This window comes from Amblyomma americanum, chromosome 2, assembly GCF_052857255.1.
Source record: "Amblyomma americanum isolate KBUSLIRL-KWMA chromosome 2, ASM5285725v1, whole genome shotgun sequence".
In the NCBI taxonomy this organism is placed as follows: domain Eukaryota; kingdom Metazoa; phylum Arthropoda; class Arachnida; order Ixodida; family Ixodidae; genus Amblyomma; species Amblyomma americanum.
In genome coordinates this window covers 74,154,432-74,170,532 of record NC_135498.1, presented here as the reverse complement: position 1 = coordinate 74,170,532, position 16,101 = coordinate 74,154,432, and the positions used below count along the sequence as shown (strand labels likewise).

The window sequence follows — 16,101 nt, the reverse complement described above, 5'->3', positions numbered from 1 at the left end:
AACGCCTTAGCAAGATCGATCTGAAGCAAAGCAAGCGCTGATCTTGAGAGGGAGGGGAGGTTTTGAGAATTGAACGCTCATTGTGTACCCGCCGCGGTGGCTCAGTGGTTAGAGCGCTCGGCTACTGATCCGGGGTTTCCGGTTTCGAACCCGACCGCGGCGGATGCGTTTTAATGAGGCAAAACGCTAAGGCGCCCGTGTGCTGTGCGACGTCAGTGCATGTTAAAGATCCCCAGGTGGTCGAAATTATTCCGCAGCCCCCACTACGGAACTTCTCTCCCTTTCTTCTTTCACTCCCTCCTTTATCCCTTCCCTTACGGCGCGGTTCAGGTGTCCAATTATATATGAGACAGATACTGCGCCATTTGCTTTCCCCAAAAACCAATTAAAAATTTAAAAAAGAACGCGCATTGTGTACTATACATTGAATTGAGCGGACTCTCAAACCACATGTTTGGCGAGGGCCGATGAGGACCGATTGCGAACTGTAGGACACAAAACCGCGTTGCTTCTTAGCGTACAAAGGTGAACCAAGTATTTGCGTTGCCTTACGACTGAATGCGAATGTTTAGGAATCTCATTAGAATGGAAGCAAAAAATATTAAAAAAAGAAAGAAAATAAAACACGGATATCTGAACAACGCTCACACAAAGCGGATATTCTGTTATAAAATATATCTTATTCCATTAAAACTGCGCATCTTCAGGTGATAATAAACTTCAGCTGTTTGTTCAGCGCCTTTGTTGTCGTGTCACGTCCTTACCTTTAGCGCTGTTTCCTTCACTTGAAAAGTAGTCGTCAGTGCCATCAGTAATTTTTCTGCCTTGTGCTTGTTTTTTTAACCATTTCTTTCGGTTTATTCTTAGTTTCTTAATTTTTAAATCAGCTAGAACCCGGCACTGGTTCTACGTCTGGCTTTTCCTTTGTCCTGTTACGATTGGGTTTTCGATCCTAAGACCATACTTAGTGCTTCCTCAAGCTAGCTTCCTTAATACTAAAGACTCATCAGGGTTAGTTGTCTTTGCCTCCACAGTATAGCCTTTTGCATCAGACGTCCATACTTCACAGGAGAAGCGGCAAGGTTCCAATGTCTGTCGACATATTCGCTTCAAATAAAAAAAAAATATACGACTCTGACCACTGCTGCTAAGAACAGCACGCTGCACTTCAGAGCGTATACACAGGCTGCATCAAAACTAAACTGACCCAGAGGTTTTCTTATGGACGATGCCGAGTGGCTCGCTACGCATCACCAGCGCTCACATCACGAAGGCAAGAGGAACTATAGTCCTCAAATCTCCGAAAATTAGGACTTATAGAGGTGCTACAGGGGTCCCACTACGCAACAGAGCTATCCTCTTGGGTCTTTACTTTTGGCAAAGGGTTATTTAATTACCGTATGTTGCGACATCTTTCGAGATTCCAAGGCAGCTGCTTGGAAAGCCGCCACCTACACGGAAGCGAACACCTGAGGTTTGCGGTTGCTGCCATTCAGGGGCGATACTTCATGCGCTTGCACTCCTTCAAGTGTAGAGCTGGCTTTCATGCGTCTTCATGGAAGTGACTGGTTGTGGCTTTCTGTTCTGGCATGACTGGCCTTGAGCGAGAAGTATTACCCTTTGCAGTAATTCGGTGGGGTTAAGGACTTCATGAGGAGCTATTGAAGGCCGTTGTAAGATAGGGGTTTTTGTACCCGCAGGTTTTCGTATTTTAATGCCCAGGGTCTCTGGAATTATAGATGGAGGTATTGGTGGACAGCTTTTGCACTTACTGCAGTCAAAAGGATTTGCAATTCTTTAACGCACTGGCCTACACTTGTATGAATATGCGAGCGGCGCCATTTAAAGTGATCAGCATTTGGGGTAGAGGCTTGCAGATGAAGTTCGATAGCTTTTTTCTGTTTTAAACTCACTTGACGTTTAGTTTCAGATGAACAATATTGATTTTCTTTAAAGGTGCATAAAAGAGGATTCTAAGCTCGTCTCTTTACCGCGGGAGCTCGATCTGCCCCCTCCGAGCATTCTCAGAAACTTGGAATCATTTTCTTGTGCGGCTGGTTTTCCAATTAAATCGAATTAAGCATCCCGGCCACTGCCTTTTTTTTTTAATTCACGGCCGAAAACAGGAGGAGTCAGCCGACGAGTGGAGTGCCTTTGAGCGAGCCGCGTGAGAGCTTGCCGCCCTGCCATCGGCGGAGTTGGCGTTTGCCTGCTTGGCCCTTCTCCCAAGTCTTCGGAATGTCGCCGCTTGGAGCGTATATCGCTTACAATGTTTATACTAACTGACAAACGGAGGTAATTTTTTATTGGGTGATCTGAAAGGATACAGCATTTGGAAGGCTTTTCACCAGCCTTTCACGTTGTATTTAAACAATGCACTGTGTATTGGCTGTACAGCGAAAATAGGAAACTATGGTGCATAAGATATTGTGCTACTACAACACGGAACACCGGTAACTTCACACAGTACGGCTGCAAACCTGGAATGCTCACGGCATTTTCTCCTGACACCAGTAGCTCTTTGAGGATTGATGGGTGTTCGTCCTATTAGCGTCAATGTGGCCACTGTCAGCTGCTGCCATTGGTTTGCCTGATCGTGCAACCGTCGCTGTATCTTGATTGTGTGGCGGCAGGAACCAACTGACATCAGGTAATTGAAGCAATGGATATTATTTTTTACAGTACATAAAAATTGGGTTTGGAAATAGCTCGAGGGTAATCTACTTCTGAACTATCCCCCCCCCCCCCAAAAAAAAGAAAAACATCGAAAACATTTTTCTTTGTACAAATAAACAATTTATTACGAAGCTCTGGAAGACACTACACAGACCGTAAAATGTCGACGAGGACTTGATTCCTTCTTGGAGACCGCATACTTGCACAAAAGCCGAATAGTTTCTGCAAACGAAAAAAAAACAGCAATGTAGCTCTAAGTCTAGGTTCGCTTCTTTGGATGGAGAATTCCTACCGTTATACTTACACTTCTTCCTGCGGAGAAGGGTGTTGTAGCCGAAGGGAGTACCAAGGCCATAGCCGTAATTCAGGCCATAGACTCCAATTCCATGGCCAAGGCCGTAGTGACCGGCACCATATCCAAGGGTGCCAATACCGTAGCCGTACACTGGGAGAGCGTTGTAACCTGCCAGAGCTGGGGCAGCGTGTGCAACGGTGGCGACAGCTGGGGCATGGTGGAGAGTGGTGGTGGCAATAGCTGGGGCAGCGTGGGCAATGGTGGCGACGGCTGGAGCAACCTGGGAAAATGTGGCGACCGCAGGGGCAGCGCCCACAACTGGGGCGGACTGGTAAGTGGCGACGGCTGGACCAGCGGCGACGGTGGCCAGGGCAGGGGCAGCGGCAACGACTGGTGCAGACTGGAATACCTTTGTCACAGCTGGTGCCGCGACAGCAGCGACAGATGGGGCCGCCTGATAGGAAGTCAGACGGGAAACAGTTGGAGCAGCAGCAAGTACTGGAGCAGACTGAAAGACCTTGGTGACAGCTGGAGCAGCGATGGCGGCGACAGATGGGGCAGACTGGTAGGTGTTGAAACGAGAAACAGGTCGGGCGGCAGCAAAGTTGGCAACAGCTGGAGCGGATTGGTAGGCACCAGTGAGAGCTGGAGCGGCCTGGTACGTGGAAATGCGAGAAACAGCGGGGGCAGCAGCAACTACTGGAGAAGACTGGAAGACCTTCGTGACAGCTGTATTTGCGACAGCGGCTACAGATGGGGCAGCCTGGTAGGTTGCGAAACGGGAAATAGCCGGGGCAGCGGCAACGCTGGTGACAGCAGGGGCCACAGCCAACACTGGGGTAGACTGGTAGGTGGCGACGCGAGACAGAGCTGGGGCAGCGTGGGCCACGGTGGCGACAGCTGGAGCAGCGGAAACAACTGGGGCGGACTGGTAGGTGGTCAAGCCGGACACAGCTGGGGCAGCAGCGACAGTGGCGACTGGAGCAGCGGCGAACGATGCGATAGCGGGGGCAGCGCCAACAGCGGTCACGGCGGGAGCAGCATGGTAGGTAGACACGGTACGAGCAACCGCTGGGGATGCGACAGCGTAGCCACCAGTTGGGCCATAGGCGACACTGCGACCAACTCCGAAGCCGGTGAGGCCGGAGTAGCCGATTCCGTGGCTGAGGCCGTAGCTGGTAAGGCCAGCGCCCTGCCCGAAGGCGTAGCTACCATGCACGTTACCATGGAGGAAGCCAGCGAAGGCGCTGGTGGCCAGGGCCAGGACGATGCAAGCACGGAACTGAAATTCACCAAAGGCAAAGCATCAGCGCTGCCATATTTCGGATATAAACAGAGTAGTTATCTTTGATACACGTTATCTATAGACGTTTTTTTCAAGTAACAGTTTATATCGGATGCCTAAAAATAGCCTTTATGCTTGTTTCCGGCATTAGCTTAGATTTTGGAAAGCGGGGAACCTATAAGGCCGCTTGGTTATTTCAATTGTTAAAGTTCATATTTCACTCTCAACGAAAAACAAAACATATTAGATAGTATGAGCTGTTGTATGGAATTTTGCTGTATTTGTTTGGATTTTAGCCAGGGTTATTAAGAAAGGCCTACAAATGAAGCTGCATTTTTTTTTTCACGGCATGTGGTTGTGATCTGGAAAACGTTTAAAATCGTCACGTAAGGAAGTCTCCAGCATTGGATTCTTTCTTATGTAGCCAGCACACGCGAAACTGAGCACGAATAGGAATTATAAGTTTAGTGGTTATTACGAACTTTAAAAACTGCACCCTGTTCGACCATGTGGCCACAGATATTTTGAAAACCTCGCTAAGAAAAGCGTCTTTGAAACAAACTTTCATCAGAATTTACATTTATGCTTACCATGGCTGCGGCAGTTGTACCGTTGGCAAACCAGACGCTGATGATCTTTGTGAGAGTCAGGCGCGCTTATATACCCGCGAGGAGTTGGGCGAAAGTGAAATGAGGAGAGTAATTCAGTGAGTCAGGGCGAGTATGCAAAAGAGGTGACAACTATAAGCACACATTTTTTCCTAACATCATAGGTGCTTCGATTCTTACATCCGGTTCAGGACGCAGTTACCGTAGTGCCCGTTTGGAAGAATGCGGATGGGACCTCCTTTGACTTCGCCGTATTCAGAGCTCACGGACTGCCCTCTCCAACGTCGCGAGCTCCTGCAGCTCCTTACGTAGAAGTTCAGGGATTTCTTTTTAGTTTAGTCGCCTCGCTGTAGGCACAAACGATAATGGAAGGAGAATGAACCAGGAGAGAGAAACGAAGCCGCCAGCTGCGCATAGGAGGGAGGGAGAGTCTGCGAAGGGTGAAAGGCGTTACCATGGCACAACGTTAGGTCGCTCTGTGCGGCAACTTTCACGCCCTCCAGGCATCATTGATCTTGAGGAAAGTGAGAGAGGTGGCCAGTTGGCATACATTACGCTGTCCAGGCCTTCTGGTTATTGATTTTCTTTTTAAGTCTTTAAATTAGCGCTTGCGGAGTTGGGGCATGTGAATTAATCGCTGACGGGAAATCCTTACTTGAATATTTGTGCGTTAATGGTCAAGTCCGAACTTATCGAGTCGGAGGTGGCCCCTTACTTCTCCAGCATTAGGAGCCACAGGCTGGCCGTTTTAGCGCTGTTACATTATTTCGGCTAGCAGGAAGTGACCTGAAAAAAAATATATAGTTGGCCAGAAACAGGTGAAGACCAAAATGATAATGAAAATTGATGTGAATGAGGCAGAAAGAACGTTGGTGGAAGGTTCCTCATGTCAGTGACAGTAGGAGTTGTTGGACAGTAGTTTAAAGTAAAATTTTGTTTAATAAATGGTTAGGATAATAATAGAAGAAAAGAGCTTTCGAGAATGGTCAAGGTAGCCTAACAAGACCTCTGCTGCAAAATGTGGCTATTCGCCATCAACATGTGGCAGGTCCGAGTATAAGAAGCGTGGAGTAGTGTTTTAGTTTCTGGTAGTATAAAGTTTTTGACAAGTTGTGAATGAGTGGGTTTCATTTTAGAGTTTTTTTGTCTGTCTGCGTGTAGCAAAAATTTTATTTCTATTTGAAGGTCAGAGCTTTTGGTGGGTACTTTTTTGTCTATCCTTGTCAGTGGTCTGAATCTTAAAAGTACTCTCAGACGCGTAGCATGAACAGATTAACGCGCAGTTTATGTTCTTAGATCACTAATTATGGGCAGTTCAGAAGAACGCATAAGGTTTCATGAATTTTTCCTGAAAAAGAAACAACCTTCAAGGGGTGTGATGTTAGGAGAGCGCTAGTATTAAAAAATTTTTGAAACTCACCATAAGCTAGTTAAGATAAAAAGCTCGTTTATCTTTATATTTTTGGCACAATTGACGGGACACATTATATAAGAATGTCCATAGCGTGATTTCGTTTTGATGTTGGGAACCTCAAGTATGGCTAATTTTAAAATCCGCCATAATTTAATGTTTGCTGAAAGGCATTAATGGAGTGATATTCAGCAAAAGTGAAATGGTAAAAAGGTTTCAACAGGATCTGGTAGATGCTCGTGCTTTACGATGAAATACATAACGCAAACGATCCAATTATATTTACATTAGATGCTCATGCAAGTTTTCTTCCGAAAACAAAGAGACGAGGAATTGGCGTAAGGAATATCGTATGTGACGAGTATGAGCGCAGGACTAATTCCTGAATGAAACCTCGAGAAACTTCCCAATATTTGCGGATTAAACATTGTACATTTTTAGAAAAGAAAGTTGTTAAATTTCATTCCTGGCAATTATATCCAGATTAAAATTTTGAAGACGATGCTGCTAATATTATTAAAATAATTGAACTCTCTAATCATCGATTTCGTTTCACCATGAGGAAGCATACCGAATATCACTGTTTAAAGATAGACCGCGCCATATTATGCAATAAAATGATGATGATGTCCTCAGGCTGAATGGCACATACCCACGGCGAGGGATTGGTCAGGGTGCATTGCTGATACAAACGCACACATGGGTAAGAAGTGGAGTAATTGGATAATTTTGTGACGAAGACCCGAATCCTGCGATACTTGTGCCGACCCTACCTTCGCCTTCGTTTTCATTCTTGTTTGTTAACTTTGCTGTGGCCATCTCATCAACATTCTCTACAACACCAGTGCATTGGGGACGAGCTTTTCGTGCATGAGTGATCGTCGCAAAATACATCTAAACGGCATATGTAAACGGCCCAGGGAAACATGTTGCTGTCAGCGAAAAAGAGCATCGCATGCGCAGCGTGAATAACGAATACCTTTTTTTCGACCCGAATCTTTGTAAGCGTTTAAATCTTAACGTAAAAAACTGTATGAGTTATTTCTCAGTCCTTTCAGAAGACTAGAAATTTTCGTGGAGTAGCGCATGATTGTGCTCACACGTTTACGTTAGATTTGTCCGGACAGACTTGAAACAGAATCCGACGCCAAAACGCGGTTATGTCCAAGATATAAAACTTCCCATCAAGTACCTGCTGTAGGTGAGACAATAGCAGTAGTAGTAGGATAAGTGCATTTCGTTTCTTGAAGTCAACCACCAACAGCGCAAGAGGGCCAGCTGGTTTATCAGCTCGTCCGAGTGGAGCCAAGCACTTCACAAAAGTGGGTATAATAAGGTGAGGAAACTTAATGGGAGTGGTACATTCTAAAAGACAATGGGCCAAATTGGCATCTGCTTGAGGACAGGTATACCATGGACAGGTATGCCATACCTGTGACAGGAAGAAAGCCCGTGCCGGTGCGAGCCGCACTTTTAGATGAATTCAATGAGTCTAAAACGAAGTGCACAGTGAAGTGTTGCGAGTGGAAATTGTTCGCATATTATCACGTACGTTGTTATATTGGGTGTAGATGCCTTCCTGCTTTGATTTCCTCCATCCATGACGGGAGGGGGAAGTAGAGGGGGCGAGGGATTGGTACGGCCAAGGGATTGCAGGGTCGGGTTCAGTGTAACGTAGGTTTAATAGCTCGTTGTTTGCCACCCAGACGTGGTAAGGACGTAAAGAATCCAGGCGGAGCTAGCGGGAATTGAGCCGAACGCGCCTGGTAATTGGTCGCAGAGTATACGGATGCAAAGTGGCTTCTCTGGATGTCCCGAATATAGCTCTTTAGGAGTCCATGAAGATGGTGCGTGTGGCATGGGTAGGTTATCTCGATGCACGCTCCCTAATACTAGGCATTATTGGAAAAACGTCCAGAGTAGGAGGTAAGGGTGGCGACCACTACGGCCAGATGGGAATGGTTTTGTTGTTAGAGTGGTAAGAGAAAGCTATGGAGGAAGCTACCGCACCTGCCTCGCTGCGAGTCACATCTCTAGAAATAATCGCACAGTGTTCATGGTTCGAGTGGGGCATGAAGAAACTACTAAGAAATCGCATAATTTTCTCACCGGTCATCCCAATCAAGGCTGTTGAGACTGTTCTGTGAAAAAGCAGTGCACCGTTAAAAAATTGAAAACTACCCAGCGTGGTATACAAAGGATCGTACTGACACTTTCAGTAGCGTCCGGTCGGATAAACGGTTATCTCTTAAGTTAGCCTTCTGTAAGGACAGTATTCACTGGCAGCATCCCAGAAGCCTGCACTATTGTCTCCACGATTTATGTGTTTGAAGTACACGCAACTACCTAGTTCTTCTCACATTTCAGGTTGAAGTTAATCCTCCGAACGCAAAAAAAAAAGAATCGCGCGCTTTGTTGTTGCTTTTTCTTGACACGCAGTTTACGACTTCGGCTTCGAAAAAAACCAATCGCATTGATAGTTTTCGGCGCCTCAGTGATGTCTGGTGACAGACAAATCATTTTTATGTCCATCAAAACATTCAGTCCGGCTGTAAAGTTCGAAATGAACTCGTTCGAAAGGATGATCAGAGGATGGAATTTTCGGCACCGCAATACCAAAGAGGAAGAGGATACACATGTTATCATATAACATGCTGCGAATTCCGGAGCCAGCTGAGCACTTAAGCTCGGCTGACTGTGACATTCCTAATGAATGAGAAGCTCATGGCTAGAATCGAAATTTGTAGCATCTCTGAAATTGTCGTGGAGCGAACGGAGAAAACCGAACAGGTTGCATTGGAAGTGACGGGTAGCACCATCGTTGTTTCTCCGTCGGTTGCGCCTGGCGACTTTGGCTGCGTGAACCTACTGTTCCTAATCCTCCCAAGCACTATTTGCCATGTTTTGCAGGTGAAGGCTTCACACAGACGCTAAACCCGACGCCGCAGGACAGTTTTCGCCTTCATGACCCTCTTAATGCTGTCGAATTAAGAAACTACGCTGTTGAAACCTTTTTGATCTGTACATATGAACAATTTATTTGACAGAGCTGAAATGTAGCTTCTCGAAGGCCGATGTCTTCATGACTTCAAGAGCACATATTTTCATAACAGAAGTATAATTTCTGGAAAAGAAGAAAAGAACAGCATTAAATTATTAATGACAAAAGCTTGGTGTTTTTTAAAACCTGAATTCGCACAAAATTTCAGCCCCCATTTCCTTATAGACTCACATTTCTTCTTGTGGACCTTGGCAGCGTAGCCGAAAGCATCAAGGCCGTAGCTGTAGTGGGGGCCGTACACTGACAGACCCGTGGTGTATCCTAGGGCTCCGACTCCGTATCCGTAGCCTGGTAGGTGTGTGACGGTCGAATGAGGGGCGTGGACAACAGTGGAAACCACGGGGGAGGTGTGGACAGTGTGGTGCTCCGCTACATGGAAGGGGTCAGCCTTGGCCACGCTGGACAATCCAGTGGCCGCATGGACGGTTGTTACAGCCGGTGCGGCGTGGACGGCGGCCACGGCTGGGGCAGCGTGCACCGCAGTAAGAGTGGCGGCTGGTGCGGCGGCCGCAACCGGACCGGCATGGTAGACTCCGATGACAGCTGGGTCGGCCTTGTAGGCGGCCACGGCTGGCACGGCATGGACACCGGTCGCGACGGCTGGAGTAGCTGTAAGAACTGGGGCGCTCTGGTAAACTCTGGTAACTGCAGGCGCAGTGCGGTAAGCGGTGACGGCAGGAGCCGCGTGGTATGTGGCGACTCTAGTCACACCTTCCACGGATGGAACAGCATGGACCGCAGTGGTCACAGCTGGTGACGCTGCAATGACGGGGGCACTCTGGTAGACACGAGTCAGAGAGGGCGCACTGCGGTAAGTAGCAAATGCCGGAGCGGCCTGGTAGGTAGCCACCTTGCTGACAGGTGGAAGAGCAGCGTCGGCAGGAAAAGAGGAAGCGAAGAGGGGAGCGCTGTGGTACTGGCGGCTGATCACCGGTGCCGAACGATAAGTGGCAAAAGCAGGGGTGTCGGCGAGGGTGGCAACAGCTGGGTGGTAGCTGCCCACCTGAGTCACCCTAGAGAAAGCGGCGACGCCTGGAGCCGACTGGTAGACGGCTGGAGCCGTCTGGTAGACGGCCGGAGCCGCATTGTAACCGCGGGTGATAGCCGGAGCAGAGCGGTAGGTAGCGTAGGATGGCAGAGCAGCTACAGCGGCACTGACCGCAGGTGCAGCTTGATACGCTTGTATATGGGATAGTGCGGGCACCGTGGGAGCACGGTAAGAGAGAGCTACTGGCGCCGAAGCCACAACTTCCTTGTAGGATGGAACGACGGCAGGAGCAGCATGGTAAGATGTGAGCGATGGAGCGGACGGCAGAGGGTAGGCACCGTACGCAGAACTTCGTCTATAGTCCACGCGGTAGCTGCTGTAAGGGGCGTAGCCGGCAAAGGAACTGACGGCCAGAGCCAGGAGTAGAGAGACTTGTACCTGCAGCGAAGGTGAAATCGTGTACACTGAAGATTTTCCGGTCACACAAGGTTGCTGCTTCTGTTTATAACGACATGGCGAGAATGCACTGTACTTACTATAGGAGTAACTTTCTAAAATTTACTTTGGCTGCGGCGGGCTTGAGGATCTCATTTTTTTCATCTCTGGGTGATTGTTATTGTCAAATTTTCTGAATGGCAGTGAAAGTAGATATAAGTAACGAGGAGTGTGCAGACACCTTGCTTATTTATCTTGCGTCAGTTATCTATGCAGGTTGCACTCTTAAAACAGAGTGATGTTTCGTTTCCATACTTTGAGGTTCTCGGTACAACTCGCAGTGAAACGCAATCTGTAAAATGCGGTGCGTTATTGATGTAGCGCTCGTGGCAGAAAAAAAAAGTACATAAGCTTCGATTATTTTTTGATACCGGGATGGAAATGAATCATGTCTTTTCAGGTCTGGGCATCTTTAAGGTAATGTCACAAGTAGCCCCTCATTGTTTGGTAGCATCTATGACTGCTGTATATCATGCAAAGTTTCATGGAAGAAAGTTCGTCATACCGCGCGGTACGTGAGCAGGGCGAAAATATTACTCGATGGTTGACGCTCCCCCTCAATGGTCTCTGGGCGATTAAATATTCTGGAAATGCACATATCTGTATTGCAGCCCACGGCCATGTGCTTTAAAAGTTTAGTAACGGATGACTCTAATGTGGCGGGTTGAGTAAATAGTTCCCCCACGAAATGATGCTCCTGCAAAGGCGCTATATAGAGGACGACAACGAGAGGTATAAAATCAAGGCTTTTTCACATCAGATACTTTGTATACAGTGCACTCAATCGTACAGGAAGAAGTAGTGACAAATAGCCTTTATATTCCTGTTTCTACACATCGATTAATTGTAAGAGAAAAAAAGTTGCCGAGGACGACATGAGACTTCCTGCATAAGAGTCGGCTGTGCGCTATATTAATTTAATAATTTTTTCTTTGCCCAAGACTAGAGATGTTTGCTACAGATATTTAGAACGTGGGAGAAGATAACTGCTGAGATTGCCACAGTCAGTTCATACCTTATTGCTACCTCGTTAATTAGAAGCAAAATGAGGCGCTTTTTGACCATTGGATAAAAAATGAGCACCTTTAGGAACAATGAAGATTAGCGGGCTTGCTCAGGTCTACTCACTGCGATCATGGCTGATGCGGCTTTGCTGTACGGAAAGCACTGGTGCTTCTCGTCGGACATCGGAGGTTTATATACTGCCGATGTTTTCAGCAGGCAGCGTGGCCAGTTCGCGCTGGAATGTATCTTACATGCAAATATGTAGTGAATGTAAGTGCAAAAACACAAATGTGCTGTCTGAGTGCTTCTGCCAGCAGTGGTTACGCTTCATCGATGCACGCTGACGACGTGCTAAGAAAGGATTGACGCTGAAGAGTTTCTGTGAAGCAATATTCCTTGTGGAACCGATGTGGTTTCCGCGGCCACTGTACAGGAAAACATTTAAAGAAAGCATGGCTCTGCGAGAGCCGTCGTGTGCTTCCGCATTGAAATCACGTTCCCTTCGCTTTTCAGATCTGAAGGCCATTCGAGAAATACCTGAAGGTGCACCTGGAGGAAAGAGAAAAAGAAGAGCCTTTCAACGCAGTTAAAATTGACGGACGTCTGCATTATAATTTCTTCAAATTGCACTGAGCATCAAATAAAGCCGCCGTTCTGTCTTATCCATTCTCTCATGCTTTTCATTTAGTAAAGGCCTCAGATTGTATTTTGAAAAGTACTGCTTGGTGAGGTGTGAGAAAGGCTTTAAATGCTGTTTATAGTTCTGAAATTAGGACTCTTAATTGTGTCTTTCAGTGTCACATAGTGGCTGTAAACAGGTTGTTAACTGCTACGGAACGAACAACTTCTTCTTAGGGCTAAACAAAAATACTGCTGGCAATAGTGCGGACTGAAGACAGTTGAAAGCTTAATTGTCCGATGCGAATTTTCGGCGCTGCCGCCATGAATAAAGGGGCTAAAAGGTGTACCCCTAAACAGCTAAGTCTTTTGAATTTTTCTTGTTTGTTTTCGTGAAACTTTCATGAAAAAGGGTTGCTTGGTTTTGTGGCTTTGAAGCTAGGAAGATGCTAAAAAAAAGATGTAAACCTACTACTGTGCGATGCAGACCTAAATATGCACTTGATAGCGGGCACAGCCTATAGATCAGTTATATTATTTTGCCGTTAAGATGATGAGAAAAAAATAAATTCGCACAAGTTTTGCGCGCTTTTGAGCGGTTATAGGCGCACATGGGTGTTTCAAAAGATGTCTCAAATGCGCTCTATATCAATATAGCTCGATTGAAAAGCTGAATGAAAACTCGCGAGGCAGAAGAGCCCCGTAAATTAAGTGAATTGTTCTTCCAGATAGTTCGCGTTTGCGCTTGCAACTAGTTTCAACTCTCAAAACTTTGGATTAGTAACGCAAGCAATGTACACTGTGTTTAATGCGGGGCGCTTTAGCAAATGTGAGTTCAATGAGGACTTACACATGAATTTTTAGACGCAGAATACCAGAATTGACATCATTATTTCTTTCGGTGCCTGTCGTTGACTTCCTGCGGAAGAACGGTAATCACCACTGCTCCTTCATACTGAGTCGGGAAAATCAATCAGACGTGACAAAAGGCATTGCATTCTGAAGCATAGGGGGCATGAGAGATTGATGAGGTACATTTTTTGACACCATCTTAAATTAAGGTCTTGATAACGAGATGGAGATACAGAAATAGGTTGAGTGACGAAAAACTGGCAATTAGAGCGTTTTTTTAATACCGACGATTTTTGATCACTTACGCAGTATAGCCTGGAGAAAAGCAGAAATTATTGTTCCTGGAAAGAAAGTGACAGGAGCGCTTTAAAAAAGGGTTCCAAGCCTTGAGCGGGAGTAACGAACCACAGGAGGAGGTGCTTGGAACTTTGTCTTCAATGCACGTGAAGGTGGCCTCCAAATTTTCATATAAAGATTGAATAAAAATTTGAATACCCTGAAACCCGATCAATGTGACGAGGAAAGTTCTCTGACAATAGCATCGAAAACCCTCATGGCCCATATATTGTATCAACTGCGAATCTAAAACTAGGTGGGAGGAAGGACATTAGCTCCGCATCCAGGGTAGGACGCGATAGAGGCCAGTGATCCTCTTCTAAACAAACATAATCATTAGCATACAGTCGTAGATATCGCTTTACTTGTAAGACTACGTGATGTGCATACAAACTCCGGCCTTTTCCCAAACCGTGCCACCTTGCCTTGCATGGTCTAGTAGACCACGAATATGGCTCGCAATCCCAGCGTCGTGAGTTTAAACCTTGCCTAAAACTCTCAAAATTATTCTGTGAGTCAAGCGGATTGCATTACAAATTTAAATCGTTTGACACATGCGGCGACATTTAATTCTTACTAGATGCGTTATTTTAATCACTTTAATTTCACGCGTTACGTCATGTTTCAAGTGAGCTCTTAGTGGGTTGTTTGAAATTCACGCGTGAGTACATGCGGCTGTGACATCATTATCTTATCGAAGAGTGAGGATTTTCGCGTTACAACGCTACTGAGACAAGTTTTTCTGTGATTCGAGCTTCTTAACGCTGTCGCGTTGAAGAAAGAAACTTTGGTTTGGTATGGTTTGCTTTGGTTTGGTTTTTTTCCAAGCTCCAAAAAATGCTAAACCAAATAGCCCAGCAACATGCCTTGCTGAGCGATATTGTAGACAATAACTGAGTAAAATCCAAGCTTCTTCATTGTGAAAGCCAAGTAAGAAGAAGGAAGACTGTTCATGTGCTTCAAAAACGCACAAGTGCGCACATACACGTGGGGTCAATGTGGATGGCGTTCGTTACTCGCTGGCAGCGGACCAAGTCGGCCGGTTTGTTCGACGCTCTTCCTCGTAGTCTACTGACGAAATCCGGGCTTTACACCTTGCCTTCGAAGGTCGAGGCAATCAACCGGCCGCACATAAAAAGCAACAAAACTGGACGGCTCTATGGTGCCGGCTCTCCAGGAGGAATGCAAAAGTCGGCTGCTTTATTCGCAAGTTTCACTTTGCAAACGCTCAACATGCTTGATTAAGTCACGTATTTTCTCTTTGGCAAGTCGACGCATAAAAGAAACAAATAGATGAGCTCTTGGTGGGCAAGTGCCAAAGAAGCTGAGCGCATCAAGAAGAAAAGGCAGAGAAGGGTAGGGAATGCCGCCGTATGCCTACACGTGCGAAGTGTTTAATTGCCGACGTCGTCCGGGCTCTCACACGTGCGCGAAGTGTGGTGATAGATGATAAGTTTAAGGGACTTGTCTTTATGGAGTTGGCCACAAAGCCTGGCTCTGCCTGGGCCTGGTATCTTGGTATTTTGCGTACGGAGGTTTGCTGCTAGTAGTTTTGCTTCAGAAAACAGCCTTTTCAATGAGTACAACTGTATCACTAGGGTTTGCAGTTGCCACTGTTTGCGTACCGTCATCCATGGGTTTCCTGAACTAGGCGCAACAACGCAGAAACATGTTGCAAAAAAAATTCTTTACTTTTAAATAGTTAAGTTTTGGGCGCATGGAGGCGTTTCTGCAGGATAGCCTTCAGCTGTTCTGCTTCTGGCGCGCCCTAACTCTTTGGAGTTTGTGAAAACTGGCAGCGGCTGTCTGCTTTTCGAATACATTGCGAAAACAGCCGCCATGTAAATGTATGGCCTTGGAGGCTCCCTAATTCTGACCCAACTCGTCTCGCACCGGGAAATTCGAACAACTTCAGGAAGGGAGGCCGCGTTCAGGTACGACTGGCATTGCTAGCGATCGTCGAAATAGCCCCACTCAAATCTGCAATGCATGCTGCTCGAGCTGCCCGCGCAACTTTCACGTGCGCAACGGAAAACGTGACGAAAAAGGGATAACCCTCGCCTCCAAGAACGGTCTGTGCGCTTAGTTTAGGTTTCGCTTTCCTGAGCTTCGCGCGAGCGCTCGGCGTTGGCAGCCATCGACCGCACATCAGGCAGCCAACCGCACACAGCTGAGCTTCGATTAATAATAATAATTGGTTTTTGGGCGGGAAAGGAAATGGCGCAGTATCTGTCTCATATATCGTTGGACACCTGAACCGCGCCGTAAGGGAAGGGATAAAGGAGGGAGTGAAAGAAGAAAGGAAGAGAGAGGTGCCGTAGTGGAGGGCTCCGGAATTAATTCGACCACCTGGGGATCTTTAACGTGCACTGACATTGCACAGCACACGGGCGCCTTAGCGTTTTGCCTCCATAAAAACGCAGCCGCCGCGGTCGGGTTCGAACCCGGGAACTCCGGATCAGTAGTTGAGC

The 16,101-nt window shown here is 46.8% G+C and overlaps 2 protein-coding genes across 2 annotated transcripts; both read right to left on the bottom strand.

Annotated features, from left to right (window-relative positions):
- Positions 1–2,773: 2,773 nt before the first annotated feature.
- On the bottom strand, positions 2,774–4,912 carry LOC144121424 (uncharacterized). Its single transcript, XM_077654610.1, has 3 exons — positions 4,847–4,912; positions 2,981–4,253; positions 2,774–2,898 (listed from the first exon to the last, which is right to left on the bottom strand). Coding segments are annotated over exons 1-3 (1,278 nt in total). The 5' UTR covers positions 4,850–4,912; the 3' UTR covers positions 2,774–2,896.
- Positions 4,913–8,956: 4,044 nt separating this feature from the next.
- LOC144119768 (uncharacterized) lies at positions 8,957–12,007 on the bottom strand. Its single transcript, XM_077652310.1, has 3 exons — positions 11,948–12,007; positions 9,508–10,762; positions 8,957–9,003 (listed from the first exon to the last, which is right to left on the bottom strand). Exons 1-3 carry the CDS (start codon positions 12,005–12,007, stop codon positions 8,957–8,959), a joined length of 1,362 nt encoding a protein of 453 aa, XP_077508436.1.
- Positions 12,008–16,101: the final 4,094 nt, after the last annotated feature.